Below are 16,831 nucleotides of genomic sequence, written 5' to 3' on the forward strand. Positions count from 1 at the left end.
CAGGCACGTCCCGTTTGCAAAGCCGAGCAGCTGCTCTAGGATGACTGGGCTCAGATGCCAATTCGCACTTAGTGTTGTCAGGCCCAATACGTTTGGCAGCAAGCTGGGGAGCTGCAGCATGGCGAGAGCAGCCTGCCCGGTGCCTCTCGCCGGTCCAAGCGCACATCCGTGGGCCCCAGCTGAAGGAAGCGGCTGGTGTTGCAGGGCTTGTTCTCTCTCGGAGGGCAGGAGCGCTTTCAGCTGCGGTCCTGAAGCAACCAGTACGCCTCTCCCCGAGACAGCATGTTTTGTTTTCGCTAAAGGGATTAGCTTCCGCTCTCCTGAGCGCTTGTCTCCATTTGTACGCGCATCTCCCCACGGGGCTCGAGAAGTGGGCTTCTCGCATTGTTTTTGCTCTTGATTTTCCTGGCAGACCCGTCTGATTTTCAGCAACTGAGCACTGTCTGTTCTTCACAGATTATTCTAAGAATATCTTTGATTAGGAAGGCCTAGATTCATGCTAGTTGTAGACTTTTATTGACTGGCTTATATTTTTTCCTCTTGTCTTAATTCTTTATTTTCGTTCTGTATCCTCTCTGCATTTAAAGTCTTTAACATTTCCGTCTGTGGTGTCAGGGATTCTGGCACCTGTTCCTCTTTGATAGCTGGTTGATCAGTCTGAAAGTTGCAGATCTCATTTACTCTCGACTCTGAAGAACCAGCCATTCCAGCGACACATGACTCGAGCAGATAGCTGCTACTGGCAACTCTGGTCTCTTTATTTTCTGCTTAGTAGGGGGCAGACATATTGCCACCCTTTATGTCTGTTTCATAATTCATTGTCTTAATAAACTGAGATGTAGGCAATTTTTCATTTTATAATTAAAGAAATTTAACGTCTCACTGGAGCATAATCTGTCCTTGATTCCTAGGAAAAATGACTTTAGCAGCCTTAATAGTAATCTCTCCATACCTGGTCACTGAGGCTCGACAGTTCAGCTTGTCTCATTTCTAAATTAAGTGTATTGGTTAAACCAAGAATGAACGTCCCTGAGTGACGCGATATGTTCACATTCTCCGCTGACTTTTCTTCAAATTACATAGGGTCTTCAAATCAGTTTCACTTTGCTTCAGCCCACATGTTAGATGGGCTGTGTCCAACTGACTTAATGTTGAAGCATTTTTCCTGCCTGCATTAAACAGTTTTGTGACATGGCTGTCATGCTTTTAAGGTAAAAGAAGGACATCTGTGGAACATATAACTATTAACACACTTCTCATACAGTAACTTGGGGATGGGCTACAACAGAGAAGCCTCGTGTGTTTGTGGGGTTTGTAAAATCTCTGACCAGCGCTAAGGGCAGTGGTTAGGAACTAGTCCCCCTGTGGAATTGCAGTGCTTTCCTTACTTTCCTTTCAGATATCCCTTCCAAAATTACTGAGAGGGAAAATGCTTTCCGTTTCTTTGGTGATGGACAGTGATTGGTGAAAAAATCGAGCGCTCACCAGGTTCCGTGTTTCAGCCTTCAGGAGTACATTTTTCTTTTTTGTGTTGCTCGTCCACACATTGAAAAATGATGACTGTGATGCAGGCTTTGTTCTTCCCCTGTGCCTGTTAATCCTTCAAAGGAAATGTATTTCTGGTTACCACGGCTCTGTCGCTGGATAAAAAGGTCACATTTACAACAAAGTAAATGCAGGCAGTTGTCACCTGCGTTTACTTGGCCAAACTCCAAAAAGGCATAGCCCTGATTGCTCAGAGGGGCTTGCAGCATTGCCAGCTACTGCTTAGAGCATCAGGTACAGACCTTGGCTTTCTTCCTTGATTAGCTTCAGGATATGGTTGTGCGTGTGTGTGTATAGACTTGCATGCACACAGCCTTTTATGATCTGTACATCATAGCCTTAGCTGGGTGCCAATAGGGGTCTCTAAGCCTTGTGCATAATGCCTTCCCTTTCCCGCCAGTTATTGTGCTGTAATGCATGCTCTGTCCCTGCCGCTCTGCAGTGCCAGGCGCACCCCCCAGGAAAGTGGAAGTGGAGGCGGTCAACTCCACTGCCATCCGCGTGACGTGGAAAGCCCCCCTCTCCACCAAGCAGCACGGCCAGATCCGGGGGTATCAGATTATCTACTCGCGGCTGGAGAACGGCGAGCCCCGAGGACAGCCCAATATCATGGACGTCGCGCTGCCCGAGGCGCAGGTACTGCTCTCCCGCACCCTCGCGGTCTCTCCTACACCACGCCAGAGCTCGGGGATCCAAACACCGCGGCAGACTGGCACTCCCATGTCTTCCGAAACCCAAATCTAAAGCACCTGAGCCGATCCCAGGGGTACCAGCGGGTGTCAGGAAGATCTGTTTATTTCCGGATGGGGCTCGGGTCTCAGGCAGGTGCCGTGATTGTGCGTCTGGGTACGCACGGTGGTGAAAGTTTAACAATGCTGGAGCGATATTAATGTGACCACAACGGGCTGTGAACCGAACCAACACAAACCCAGCCTGGTTGTCAGGGAGGTTCTTGGCTCTTAAAACTTGATAGCGACACTTCCAAGTTCTAAACATTTGATTCAAAGCTTGTTGTGAATCTTGGCCTTCCACCACACAAGACCGGCTGGCTTGATTGTTGAGGAGGGTGTTACAGTAAGTATCTGATGCTCAGGCAACTGGGGATATATGCTAATTGGGAACAGTTTAATTTTATATGGGAATATTCTTTGCCTGTTCAGATTCACCCTAACCTTTGTGTTTTATCTTAATAAAAATGCACTGCCTTGTTATCCTGTTATAAATTATATATGATTTTACCTTCTTGTTCCATAAATGTTAAGTTGCCTGAAGAAAGGCAATCGGAGCTTAATTTTAATCCTGAACACGGACGCATTTACGCAAGAATATCTAAAGCTATCCTTTGTGTAACAGAAGTACTAGGGCATTTTTGTGGGATATACTGGAATCAACATGTTCCCCGTACACACAGCACTGTCCACAACTATTTCTGTATTCGCCTCTTTATGTATGCAACACTAAAGAGCAGTCTGCAGTCATAAAAGACAAAAGATGAGATACAGCTGCAAATTCTAAGGTGTTTATAGGTCCTTCAGAAGCTGCCATAGAATAAACTCTGCACAGCTTGCTTGTGAAAAATTCATGGCATTGATATTTGAGTGTTTTAATATGTTTTAATTATAACAGTACGGTAGTAAGCAAATATCAGTAAGCAATACTGTTAAAATACTGCACCTTGTAATATACTGTATATTATTCCAGTAAATTAACAATAGATACACATATCTTTTTCTTTTAGCTACTAGTAATGTTTAATACAAATTCAGGTCGTTCCAGACACCTTCCTGTAGCTTAATATAATCGCTGAATCTAAAGTTGCATTGCGGAATTCAGAAAATATTATGAAAATCTCTAAAAAGGCCGAGTTGCTGTGGCAAGAGAAGCTTGATAAAAAGAAAGTTAGCAGCAAAGAGCTCTTGGATTCATGCACGGCGAGCCGCTGCAAGCTCAGTTGTGCCTATCTGAGGTGTGGTAAAGATAAAGCATAAAAAATGGCTTGACCTTACGTGTTGCAAATTTTGGACACAGAATTCCTGTTTATCGCTGCATATGCTTCGCGTCGGCATTAAAAATACATATTGCTGTGACCTTATGTATGACGGTCTTGTCATCGCTCACTTTTCAAGGATATTTCTCAAATACTGGAACTTGGGTTTTCTATTCCAGGAGCTGCCTTTTGCCTTAGACACAACAAGCCCACAGTTCTCAAATATTCAGTGAGTCATGGCATTGCGTAGTCTTGTTCTTTTTGTTTCTCGGGGATAAGGTTACACCTCTACTTCTGTATGTACATTCCTTACTTATCAGTTAGGTGTACACAAACAGACGGGGATAAAGGATTCAGCGTCTAAAAACAATACTCTGTACTTCTGCCCTCTTTTCACCTGCCAGCACTGTTCTGCTGGTTTAAATGGTTTTAAAGCTGCTTTCAGATAAGTTTTGCATTCCTTGCCACCCATTAGCACAGGAATGAGAAAGCACAAGCAAATTTATCATCGATCTAGAGACTTGCGTAGGCTTGATCTCCATGCTAGTATTCCCCCAGAAGAAGGAAGGCTTGTTGGCGATGCCTTTTACTGCAAGATGTTGAGGCAGCGACTGTTTTTAGCTTTTATTTTTGACACAGTCTTCAAAGTTGTATTAACATCTAAATAAAAATTGGGGTTTGGAAGTTTTTAGGAAAAAAAAAACTTTTCATTTCTCTGAGCTCATTTCATGCCTGATCCTTTAAAAAACATTAAAAGTTACTTTGTCTTCCGGGTTGTCTTGCAAAAATATCCATGCAAACAAAATTTGTACTCGCGTCAGTGTTATAGGACAATAAGTATTCCATGCCTGATGCTCTTTTTCATTAATATGCTGGATGTGCCTTTAATTAATAGCATGAGTTGCTTGAGGTGACTTTACTTAGCAGTTTAAATTGTTACTGTACTGTAAATATAACCTTATTAGTTTGAAGGGGGAGGGGAAGCTTTTGATAAGGAAAATCAATTTTTAACAACCTATTGCAATAATTTCTAGGAGTAATTTTCAGCAGAGATCAGCAGATTAATTTTTGTAGGTGCTGGCCTGGCTGTGAATCATGTTTTGGTCATATGACTTAGTCGCATTTTTACAGAAGTTTTAATCTCCTGAGTTTCATGCTGTCTGTCTCGATGCCTGTGTTCACTTTTCTGCTTTCAGACAGGAAAAAAATGCAGGCCTCTGTTAACCCGATGAAATGTGGGTTCTGTCTGAACTCAACACTTGAGGATTGATTTGTCTTAGCAACCGCACTCTTTCCCTTCACTGGAAATCAACACTGAGATGTACAGTAATTTGTATTCATTATTTTACCAAGGCTATAAAAAGGGGCCTGATCTGTGACTGTAACGATCTATTCCAGGTTCCTGAGTTTTAAGTGTTATTATTATACACTCTTCTGTCAGAGTAAGGCATGCTCATGCCATCTGGGCTTTGCTGAGCACCCTCTCTGGCTCTGTGTGTCCTGCTTCTTAAGGAAAGCCTCAGTGAGGAAGTGGCAGCTTGGAATTATTCACAATGCTGAGTATCAGCAGTTCTAGGATGTAAATATTATAATTGGGAATTGTTTCTCATATGCTTTGTGAGGCATCCACATTGGAGTAGCTAGAAGTCATTTAATTTGCCTCTGCTGCCTTCAAGGACATACTGTTTACATTTTTTTTTAAATGTTTGGCGCCTAACAATCCCCACTCATTTTGTTTCTAATATCTGTCAATGGTCTAAGCAACAGTTTATTCAAAACACTGTCTATCTTTTGTAATCCCTTTTTAGTCCTTTGGAACAATTGGCTTGCAGCTCTAAACCTTAGGCCAGCATTTAGCAGTCCTGATATTTCACAGATCCGATATTCCGGGTGCCATGTGGGATCACGTCTCCTCCAAGACCTGCTGGAAGCAGTTGCTTAGAAAGGACCTTGGCTCAGAGAGTGTTTACCTTCCCTTCTCACTCTTATCTCCATTTCCACCGTCAGGAAGGGGTGAGATGAAATCAGAAGAGACTTTTTCACTACATAGGCGCATCATGGAAACCTGTTCGGTTTTGGAAAGAAGACAGTTTCAAAGCTGGTGACCGCTTTGCTTGGCTTTAAAAGCTTCAGAGGTAAAGCACTGGTTATTAATGCGCACTGGCAAAGTCCACTGGCCGTGGCAGGGAGAGCGTCCTTACCAGTTTCCTGCTGCTGTATTTTTACAGGGAGGTAGAAGTTCATTTTTCTCAGACCTCTGGGACCGGGGAACTGCAATGGGAGGGTTCTCTTCTTCTCATTTTTAGTCTTTGCTCGGCTTATTTGCGCTCCAGAAAAAGACAAAAGGCTGCCTTATGATGTTGCCAAGGCTTCAGATTATTTGCTTCTGTGTTGCCACCTCATTACTTCACCACAAAGCTAGGAGCCAATAATGTCATGGAACCGATACAGTGCGGCTTGTGCGGGACATTTTTACTCGCAGAAATGAGTCAGGCTTGTATTGCTACTGTAAGGCACTTCCTACTGTACGGTTCTGAAGATCCACCTGTCCATAGATTATCAGAAAGCCTCCGGGTCCTGTTAAGGGTAATAGCATCCTGTATTTGCTATCCCTGTACCGAACGCCACACCGATCGCTACTTTGTCTTTGGGAAGAGACCAGAGAACCTGAAGAAAACACAACGGACACGGCGAGACTGTGCAAGAGCCACACAGAAGGCATCCCAGGCTGGAGTTAAACCCACGACAAACGAGAGGAGGCCACTGGGGAAATCTGACCTGTTTGATAGTTAGTAGCTAATGAACCTGAGGGTCTCATCCAGTCATTCTGTGAAAGAAGCCTATGTATAGGTTTCAACAACATGGCTGTGTATGTTTTTTTATACTCCCACAGCCTTACATGTAATAAACCTATTTGTCTATAATTACTTGTTTCAGTTTTGTCCTCCTTCTTATGGATGGAGACTGTTATTGTCACATTAGCAATGCCACCTGCGTTGGAGATGTTAATATATAATAATTCAGCTGCGTATTGTATCTTTCTTTGAACTGATAGTGCTTGCTCACATTTCCAGGCCTAAGCTTGGCAACACTGGAGCAATTTTCAAATGCTGTTTTTAAAAGTTCGTATGAAAGTCTTTCAGTCATTAGCACCCCGCTCATATTCTGCTAATATAGTGTAAAAGCATATTGTCACAGATGTTTACATTTACTGCCATTCTGGTACAGAAGAAGCAGCTCTCGAGAGACACTCTTTGCCTGAGGCAACTGTGATCAGATGCACAGAAGCTCTTTTTGATTGCAGCCATTGAGATTTGTAGGTCACGGTCTTCCACAGTTCAGTGGAAGTTCAGTGTCCAGCTTTATTCATAGCTCCAGTGTATGAAGCAAAGAAGCGAAGGTATCGTGTTAGGGCAGCATGGTGGTTAGCATAGTTTGCTTGCACCACTGGGGGCGATTCCTGGGTTCAGGTCCTGGGGTGCTGTCTGGGTGGAGTTTGTACATTCTGTACTTTATCACGTTGGTTTCCTCACACAGTCCAGAGACATTCTTGTTGGTTAATTCGGTACAGGGAAAACTGGTCCCGTCTGTGTTTGCCCTGCGATGGACTGGCATCCTATTCATGTTGTATCCTGCTTTGCACCCAGTGCTTGCCAGGATAGGCTCTGGCTCCCCCACAGTCCTGTATTGGAAAATGCAGTTAGAAAGCGGATGGGTGGGAATATGAGTATGAGTTGCAGATTGGACAATGTGCTTTGATTGAAACATTCTTTAGGTCATCATAATAGTATTGCTCAAGAACCTGTTGGTCGTAGGTTATTGTGGCAGCAAGGTATTCTTGTATCCTCTTTTTTGTGAATTGTTTTTATAGCTCTGCCCCCAGTTTGCAGTCTTCATAGAGCACAGTGTGGACTACACGGTATGTGCAGGGAATGTGACATTTCTTCACCTTTTCTAGCAGCCCTTTCAACATCCTACAGTTTCTGTTGCCTTTTCGGCTTCCGTTCAGTAGAACGTTTCTTTCCCTTTGACAGGTCAGACCCGGAACATCACTCCTGATTACATCCTACCAAATACAGCCACCCCTGTTCTATCCCTTCGGCTACTTTTTTTTCCATTTTGTTGACATACTTGTGTATTTCCCTTTTTTTTAAAAAAAAAAGATCTGCCTGCTGTTGAGGTTTCTATGCAATGTGTTCCTCAGCCAGCCTTGGGAATTCTATAGGCGAATTCTTTTAGACTTTTAGAAAATACAGCTGCAATTCAGAAGTGCTTGATGTACATAATGGAGAAGCGCATTTATGGTATTTTTAAATTAGAAAATTGTAATTAGAAAAAATTACAGTTCTGATATTGAATTCTTTTGGCACCTGGCCACTGTGCCAGCAGAGCTGACAGTAAATAAATGGAGTGCCTACTACATAATTAGTGCAGGAAAATTGAGGTTGTTCAGCAAAGCAGGCATAAAGTAGACTATTTGAAATATATTATAGAGTCAAATGCTACTCTCATTTCCCACACTTCAGATAAAATGCAATGTTTCATAATACAGTATACAACATTTATGATCTTCATGCATAAGAGGGTAGCAGAGTTGGATTTTCTTGTTCTTGTTTGATCCAGTCACTTACCAGTTTTCTTTCTGGTAACAAAGCAGTTATCAGACAAGCAAAAGGAGGAACATACCTTCCGATTTGCTTTCAATAAGGCAACAGAGCCACAGACCAGAATACAGATAACTCTCCAGCACTGGGACTAATTCTGAATTGGCAGCTTTGAGTGTGTTAGGTGTGTTTGAGAAATGTAATATAAAGAGGCGACATTCAAAATCGAATTCCCATTGCCCTTATTTGTAAGACACAGCCGTTCCTGTCTGGTTTAAAAAAAGCTGTGTGTGGCAGGGGAGGTGAGGGGGTTACACAAGGAATGGGTGAACAATATGCTTCCTAACAGGAGGGGGGGAATAAAATACCTTATCCCGGGATCAATGCTGAGTGAGCAAAATGAATAACCTCTGGAGGTGAAATTTCATCTGAAGTCAGTGACAGACGCATCACAGCAGATCTGAAGGGGACCTGAATCCTTCGCCGTACGAGTGTCTTTATCAGGAGGGAAGTGAGGGTGAGGTTGGGGGGTTGGTGGACTAATGGGAAAAGAGACGGCTGCGTTTCTGTTGTGCTCTACTGCTGGAGAGCGCAATAAAATCTCATTAACACACTGTGGGCAAAAGGAGTGAAGAGATATAACTACTGGCTTAAAAACAGGGGGAGAGATCACATTTAACATCCTAGTATATTTCATTGTGGTGCTTAGTGGAGTGATGTGACCATATGTGGTACATTATGTCAACAAAAATATTTGATAGTTAAAGTGCATCCTCTCAAAGTATAGCTTTGACTTTTGTTTACCATCATGTGCCACAGCTGCCATTGACTCTCACAACCAATTGCGACGACTTGTTGTTGCACCTCTCTTATTTCTGGAAACTGTCCTGGCTGAGCGTTCAATCGGAGATGCGCGGGGCAGTTCGTTAAAAGTGTACCTGTGTGCAGAGCAAGGGCTGCTCAGGCAGGAATGAGATGGATCGATTTCCTCAAGTGAAGCTTGAGCACCCTGGAAAAACCACAGTTAAGCTTGCAAAGCTTTGGTTTAAGTCCCTGGTTTGCCAGTCTGGCCCAGAATTTAGAGTTCAGAAGTTCAGGGAACAATGGCATAAGTTAATTGGTATAGTTTACAGGTTAAAAACTGGTAAGATGAAAGGGGTTTTGTAAGTTTCCCTGACACAGGTTTGTCAAGCAGTGTTACTTGACCTGCCTACTGCCACCCTGCTTTCAGACTTACCTGCAGAGGGGTCCTTTTCCCCAGGTGATCCGCAATATGTCTGTTCTTCCACTGTTCTTATAATATGATCTTGAGGAGTTTCTGTTAATACTGGAGATCTGTAGCCAAGGACAGTGTGGCAGTTCTGTATAATTATTTTGCAGTCGCCCCGTAAGCAGAATTTTTCACTTTGCTCCGAAGTTGGTTTATCCTCCTTAGGAAATCCAGAGCTTGACCTGCTGTTAGTCCTGCAACGCCACCTTCAGTCCAGGCACAGCAGTTAAAATGTCGATTCAAAGTGTCAAGAATAAAATCGGTGGCACCTTTTTCATCACAGTTTAGGGTGTCAATGGTTTCCTTCACCTTGTCTTGGGAGACTGCTCACAAGCATCTCAGAGGCATCAGAGGAGGTTTGTGGAAGATCTCTTCACAGTCAATACTGTGCTCTGACTCCAAGATCGGTTTGTGTAATTCGATTTCATGGTCTCTGCTGCCGAGGGACCTTAAAGCTCAAAATGAGCTCTGGCATCGCGTGAATCATTTGCCAATAAAAGATTTTAAATATATATTGAAATTAAAATGGGAAAATAGAAAGACATTCTTTTGAGCGCTGCAGTAAATAAAGGTAGTAACTTCTTGTAAAACATCAAACATGCACGTGAGTTATGATAGTCGTATAATTTAAGCAATGCAATTTGAAAATGTGTATTATTTTTTCATGTTGCTGTCGGTAAAATGGTTCATGGTTTTCACTCATTGCAACAAAGGCATAACAAGGCAGTGCATCAAATTAACAAAGGTCTTTCTCTTGTGATTTTATGTGTATATGGTGCGTTTTTCTTTTGATAATGTGATTTTCAAAGCCCTGGAGTTTGACTACAGAACAGAGTTCACTGAAGATTCTTTTCACACCTGTGATCAATTGTTGATCCATTGTTCTTAATTGATTAGCCCCAGAAGACTTGGTGATGAATTCCTCCTGCAGCTCTTAACTGTATTTTCAGTTTCAGAGTTCTTGTCTCCAGTTTCCAGGTTTACAGGGAGTGACCTCAGGAGGCCTTGTAGGAGATTCGAAGCCTAACTGCGTTTGTTCTATTACAGGCACCTGCTGGCCAATCCTATTTGGAGCCCTAGTCTGCACTGCCGATAGCTAGGAGGTTCAAATGCAGTGTGGGTGGCTAGCCCTAGTGTTAAAAAAGCACCCACTGACTGAACTGTCAGCATAGCCTAGCAAGTGGCGCTGTTTAAAATGACAAAGCCATTTGTTTACAGTAAATTTAGTAATTCATTTAACACAGGAAAAACAATTGTTACAAAAGGATGAATCAACGATCATCATCTTTTTTTCTTTACTAAAAGCTTGTTCCCCCATTTTCGTCCTAAAGTACTGCTCTTCCTCCTACTGATATGAACGTCTTAACATGAGCTCCTGTAAACTCTTTCTGCAAAACCTTAATTTTTTTGGGTTTTGTTCTGATCTGTTTTTGATTGCTTTGTTTTTCCATCTGTCTTCTCCCATCAGTGGAAAGTTGAGGAGACTACGGACTATGTGAGTAACAGCAGTGTGTGCCAGTTGGTGCAAGGCGGGTTTCTCTAAGCAACACTGGGCCCTTGGGAACTGTTTAACACTATCTTATCTCCCTCCCACCCCCTCTTGCTTTCATAGGGACTAATGTGCTCAACTTTTAAGAAGTCACAAAGAGTGATAAATTTGAAATCCAGTAACATTTATCCTTTAAATCACTTAATTTACTGTTAAAGCTTAATGTACTTGGAACAAGCAGCTTGTGAAACAGCATGACCATCCTATTTTCTTTTCTTAACAGCAATATGAACCTCCCACCCTGCTTTGAAAGTAGCTGCAGGATGTTCTACTACTTAATTGCAAGGCCCCGCACTGATGTAGACTGTAATGCTAATAGAATATTACACACTTCAACTCTTGCTATGAGGCTTCCGGTTCAGATGTTTTCCAAAGACATCTGTCCCCGCTCTGCTCGTTCTGAAGAGCTGTTATTCTGATAATGCTCTGTGATCTCAGAGCTCCAGCACACTTCTCTGTGCAGTGCCTTAGTTTTACAGCGGCTGGCTGTTCCAGATCTGTTGCCTCTTAAGTCTGTTTCCACTCCACCCTCATTATAAAGGGTCTCTAAAGCTGCCTTTTAGTGGTAAGCGACTGCTTACTCAGCACTCATAATGCCCCCCGATATTCTAACTATTTTAACTTCAGCCTCCCCAAACCCTTCCCTCGCCAGTTCAGAATAAGAGTCCAGTGGTTATGCAGGAGGTTTTTTTTTTCCCCCCTCATATTTTTTTATATTCCTTCTTTTTCCCTTTATACAATCTGCTTGGCTTCCAGCAAAGTGTGTTTGAAGGGTTGGAGGAATCTATACCTAGTCTGGGGTGCCCTCTGGTAGAAATGTGTGAAGTACATTTCTGTCGGTCACCTCGGCGTGTGTGAAATGAACATGACTATATTCCTTTCTGCTCTATAAGGGGGACCAGGATGACCCAGTGGTGTTTGTTGCAGACGGCAAGAGAGTGCTGTAGACACAGAAGCCCGGTAGCCCGGACTCGGGCTGCCCTTCCGTCTCTCGCCCTCTCTTGCTGGCTCCTCTGACATCTCTTTGCGTGAGAATTTGTGCTTGTGAGCTCGCAGGAGCTGCGGTTGTAAATCCTCTTCTTCCTTTGATTTTTGTTTTTAAAGCAGGAGGTTAATTTGTGGCTTATATGAGTATAATTTGTTTCAGCCCGCCCCTCCTGTCCCTTTAAAAAAAAAAAAAATGTTTTTGCTCTGCTCATGCCAGCACCACTGGCAAAGAACGCCCTCTGCTTGCCTGCACTTGCCGTGCCTGCCCTGTCCGGGCCTCCAAGACTGGCTCTCTGGGCTCTGATTGATGGCGTTCCTCACCGTGTCTCGACTGCAGTCAGCTGCTCGTCTGTGCCAGTGAGGGGCAGATCACGGGGAATGAGAATATCTAAACCCCCCCCCGTAAGTCTAAGGTGCTGAGGGGTGGGAACTGCGGTGTCGCCCTCGGCTGCAGCGCTTCTCTGAATCAGGTTTAGCTTCGTTGTGGAGGTACGAGAGGATTTACACCCGGCGCCTGTGACCTTCATGATCTGCGTTGCACTTTTTGTTTCTGAGGGCATTTTTTTTCCCCCCTGTGTTCTGTGACGTGTTGCCTGCCTGTGTGCATCTGTGTGCATCAGCTTAAGTGTGTATCGATGGCGTGTGCAGTATTGTGGGTATTTGTGGGATGCGTCGCTGTACGGGGCGGAAGGTGGAGTGCGTTCTTGCTCTTCGTTTTCGTCGCGCCGCAGTGCGGCTCGGACCCCTGCGTTGCGCAGGCAGCTCTCCACGAGGTCAGAGTGCACGAAACTCCAGCCACATCCTGATGTTTCAGGACCTAATGCTGATGCAGCCTCACAACAGCAGATGAGACTAACAGTGTTCCTTTTGATGAAGCCAAAGGTGAAATCAAATCAAGCTCGTGCACACTCTAGAATAAATGCCACTGTTTTATTCCCTTATCTCATTTTATTTCAGTTTTGGCATTAAATGGTTTTCATATGTCTGAGGTGTGAGGAGTGTATCTTAAACACGCACCTGTCTGACAAAAGAACCTGTTGTTCCATTATAGCCAGGCAGTGAAAATCTTAGGACAATAGAACTAAATTAAATGTACAGCTTAGCCTCAGAAATCCCAGGTTTTTATTATTGAGGTTGTCGTGTCAGGTTCTTTTCAGGCCAACAGTTACATGATTGGAATTGCAGCCTTTTCTTTCTTTATTTTTTTTGTCCTTGTCTGTGGCAGCTGGGTAATGAAAAGTGTTTTAGCTTTAATTCATTCATTTCAAACAAAGCATGGATGATAATTTGATAATATATTATCCCGCCATTAATGTCCCCCTTGTAAGAAATGGACAGATGTAGTCAAAATATTGAGTTTTTTATCATCCTTAATCAGCCTCTATATGAAATTGCATTTCATCCATGCAGCTTTTAATGGACTGTGACTGAATGTTTGCAAGTCCAAACGGAGCCCTGTCTGCCTAATGTTCTCTTACAGACAAATCCAGTGTCTAAATGCTCAGTGTTTTACATTGCAAAAAGTTGATTTTGTGAGTTATCAAACCCATCTAAACCTCTTCAGCACACATTAAAACAGTGAAAAGTTGGAAGCATTGACCCCACATTTTTAATTAATTCTACCCTTGTTTTATTCTAGATTAATAATATAGATTATTTTAAGTTATTTAATCTATTTGTACTTTGTATATGTTTATACATTCAAAAATGTTGTGTTAATTAAATTGTCATTGGCTCTAAGCAGAACTGTCAAGTGATGACCTTTGATATTTAACAATAGTCAGAGTTACTAAAGGTATCAGAGCTCAGCAGTGAAATCTTTTAATTTCGTTGGCAAGTCTAATAAAAGTGGGTCTTTAACCAATTTTTTGTCTTGACACAGAATTAAATTAAACATTTCCAAGTGTTAGTTCTTGGAAAAAATCCCTCTGCTTATGACATGAGAATTAGTTCTGTACAGCCCAAAACCTCTGCTGAGACTTTATACAATCATCTCAGTAGCTTCCGACAGATTGGGTTTTCTCCTCTCGTGTCACTCTTTGGGGAAAGAAAGAGAATAATAATTTTATTTTTAATTGAGTAAATCTGGCATTCTCCATTTAATAAAGCAAAAAGGAAAAAAAAAACGTCCTTTGTAAAATACAAACTGTATTGACATAATTAGAAACAAAAAGGTTTAATTAATGTAGGGGGTCATTAATAATGCAGGAAATGTTTTGAATTATTCCCAATATTAAGTAACTAGAAAGCCTTCACTCTGTAGGGGTGCATGTTGGGGTTTTTCGGTATTAGTTTGTCATTTGCGAGGACATGTACTAGCTGTCAAAAGCTAGTGACAGTCCAGTTTGAAAATAAGCTGTGGTGGGTGTTCTTCTCTGGAATTTCCCTCGAGACACGGCTTTGTGTGAAGGTGGCCACACCCTGGCCCCGCTCTGTCTCCTCCTTGGTTGTCTGTTATTGATGACAAAGGGAGTTTATTCAATTTTCATTCTGGAGCCCACAGTTCCCTTCTTTGTTTTTAGAACGTTTTAGTTTAAAAAAAAACCTGCCGTGCAACTTGTGTGGGGGTTCCGTGTCAACGTCTGTTTGAAAAGCGTGCCGTAGTGAAACTCCTGCGGGCGGCCTGTGCATGCCACACGGTGGTTTCGGCATGCTTGCGTGTGGAGAATCCTGTGCGGCCTCGCTCGAGCCCTTCACAATGTGTGAATGTGACACACTCTCTCCTGTGTGCGTGCTTCAGAGTTAATCTTTTGTGGGAATGTTTTGCAGTTAAACCCTGCCATTAAGCTAAGCAGGGGGTGGGTGGAAGCTGTGAGATCCACTCTTTTTTTTTGTGAGGTTGTGATGGTTTTAATCGTGTGGATGATTCTTCCTGTCCCGCAAGGCGATGAACTTTAAACTGGAGGGAACACCACGAGGACGTTGGTCAGGATGTGTTACTTCGCCATATACTGGCTTCTTTAATCACGTTTGTTTTATAACGTCAGTTCATTTGTTCACGTGGAGCTACCATATGTGTCAGTGTGTTCACTTGCTTATAAAACGGAATTAATGAATATTGATTCCCTTCGGTTAATGAAGTAATGATTTATCATCTACGATTTGGGAGAAGCATTGGCTATAAAATTTAAGGACAATGTAATCAATCCAGGACAGACCTTAAGAAGCAGAGGAAAGTGCCACTGGCTCTGCAGTCTCATAGCCATGGAAACACTGAGCCATTAGTTGTTTTTATGGCTTGAACAAAAATTTCAAAAATTGACTTTGGTTGAGATATCAGTGTTTCTCACAGGGAAGTTTCTAATTTAATTTCCTCAACAAAAGAATCTCACATTTTAAATATACCTCACTGGATTCCAGCTTGCAGCATACCTCAAAGGTTTGTTGTTAAATTTATGTCAGAGGATTTGCCAGGAATTAACAAACAAATAGAATTGTCATGTTCTTGGTGTGCTGCCGCAGTCCTCGACAGGGAAAGCAGCATAATGGATGTTTCTACTTTCCTTGTAAGTGACGAGTCAAAGTCAGTAACCATATTTCACCAAACTTCTGTCACTTTTAGCTCCTCAGACCTGAACGTGACTCTGCAGCCAAGATTGGAAGCTGAAAAAAGAGGTGGGAGGGACTGCAATAAAAACTGAAACACAGTCTTTAAAGCATACTGGAGATCTGGGGATTCCATGAAATAAAGAGTCGTATAACGGATCTCTGGTTTTCCAGGCTGACAGAGCTTCGTTCCACTTTGTCGCAGAGGCGGGAGCTGCTCACTGCGACCACAAAGAGACTCCGATACGAATCTCTGTCCACTCCAGGCAGTGGCACGCAGGAGCTGTAGCAGTCAGACAGTGGTGCCCCACTTGTCTGGAGGAGGTGTTCAGACAGGATTGCCAATTAGAGCTCTGTGGGAGTCTCGGTTGACCTTGGCAACAATTTCTGACAGCTTCCTGTCTGGATTGGTTAACAAAATAGGCACAAATTGGAAGACAGGCAGGTTCTGTGATGCGGGCACTGACACAAATGGTATCTTCTTTTATTTTTTGGTGCGTGTATACTGTTCTTCCCCCACGTGCCCTGACGGTGTTGAGTGCTTTACATGCAGCCTTCAGCGTTTCTCAATTAAAGCCATCAGAGATTTATTGTCATTATTTCAACAAACTCACTCTCGAAAAGCTTGGGAGATGAAACAGTGGCGATGTCTGATGGTTTTAATGTCTGGGGTGTGTGTGTGAAAAGTTGGTGCATGCTTGGATGGCTCATTTCTGAAGGTCACTGTTAGCTGAGGTGACGAGTGCAGAATTGCCCAGACTCTCAAATGACTTCTCTCGAAACATTTCTTTTCTCAGGAGGCAATTATAACTGGACTTCAGTCAGAAACCACGTACTCTGTTACAGTAGCAGCATACACAACGAAGGGGGATGGAGCACGCAGCAAGGCCAAAGTGATCACCACTACCGGTGCTGGTAGGTGTAGCACCAAGTTTGAACACTGCTTTGTGCCAAGACTACTGTAGACTTAAGATATTTATCATCTTGATATTAAGAAAGCAATAAACAGGACATGGTAAAAATGGCACCGTATCCCAGAGTTTTCGTTAAAGCACTAAATTACACTCTAAAGAGAAGCATAACATTTTTTTTTAACATTTTACCTGAATAAAAGAAGTCGCAGCTCAGTGCTGACAGATAATTCCTTATCTTGGGAGAAAATTGGGGCTTCTTTGTGTTGGTTCCTCCTTTCATACAACCTCGGCTGTAGTGCTAGAGGGCATTGCTGCTCCCTGTCTTCTTTTGGAAACATGGTGTCTATGCAAGATCCTAATGCCTGTAATGGTCCTATTATCTTTTAAATGTTAAAAGCCAGTGGGCCTGATTTTGTGAGCCTTCCCTGT

General features: G+C 42.9%; 1 protein-coding gene across 13 annotated transcripts in view; it reads left to right on the forward strand.

Annotated features, from left to right (window-relative positions):
- The window catches only part of ptprfa (protein tyrosine phosphatase receptor type Fa), a 222,163-nt gene that overhangs the window by 162,353 nt on the left and 42,979 nt on the right, over positions 1 to 16,831 (forward strand). For 7 of the 13 annotated variants that reach the window (XM_069193947.1, XM_069193951.1, XM_069193954.1 and 4 more), the window contains 3 exons: positions 1,988 to 2,181; positions 10,875 to 10,901; positions 16,286 to 16,403. In XM_069193947.1, the coding sequence (XP_069050048.1) occupies positions 1,988 to 2,181; positions 10,875 to 10,901; positions 16,286 to 16,403 (339 nt within the window). The remainder of the gene's footprint in view (positions 1 to 1,987; positions 2,182 to 10,874; positions 10,902 to 16,285; positions 16,404 to 16,831) is intronic. The other 6 variants (XM_069193950.1, XM_069193956.1, XM_069193958.1 and 3 more) reach the window with 1 other exon arrangement.

The sequence above is a fragment of the Lepisosteus oculatus genome, chromosome 9 (genome assembly GCF_040954835.1).
Source record: "Lepisosteus oculatus isolate fLepOcu1 chromosome 9, fLepOcu1.hap2, whole genome shotgun sequence".
Lineage (NCBI taxonomy): Eukaryota > Metazoa > Chordata > Actinopteri > Semionotiformes > Lepisosteidae > Lepisosteus > Lepisosteus oculatus.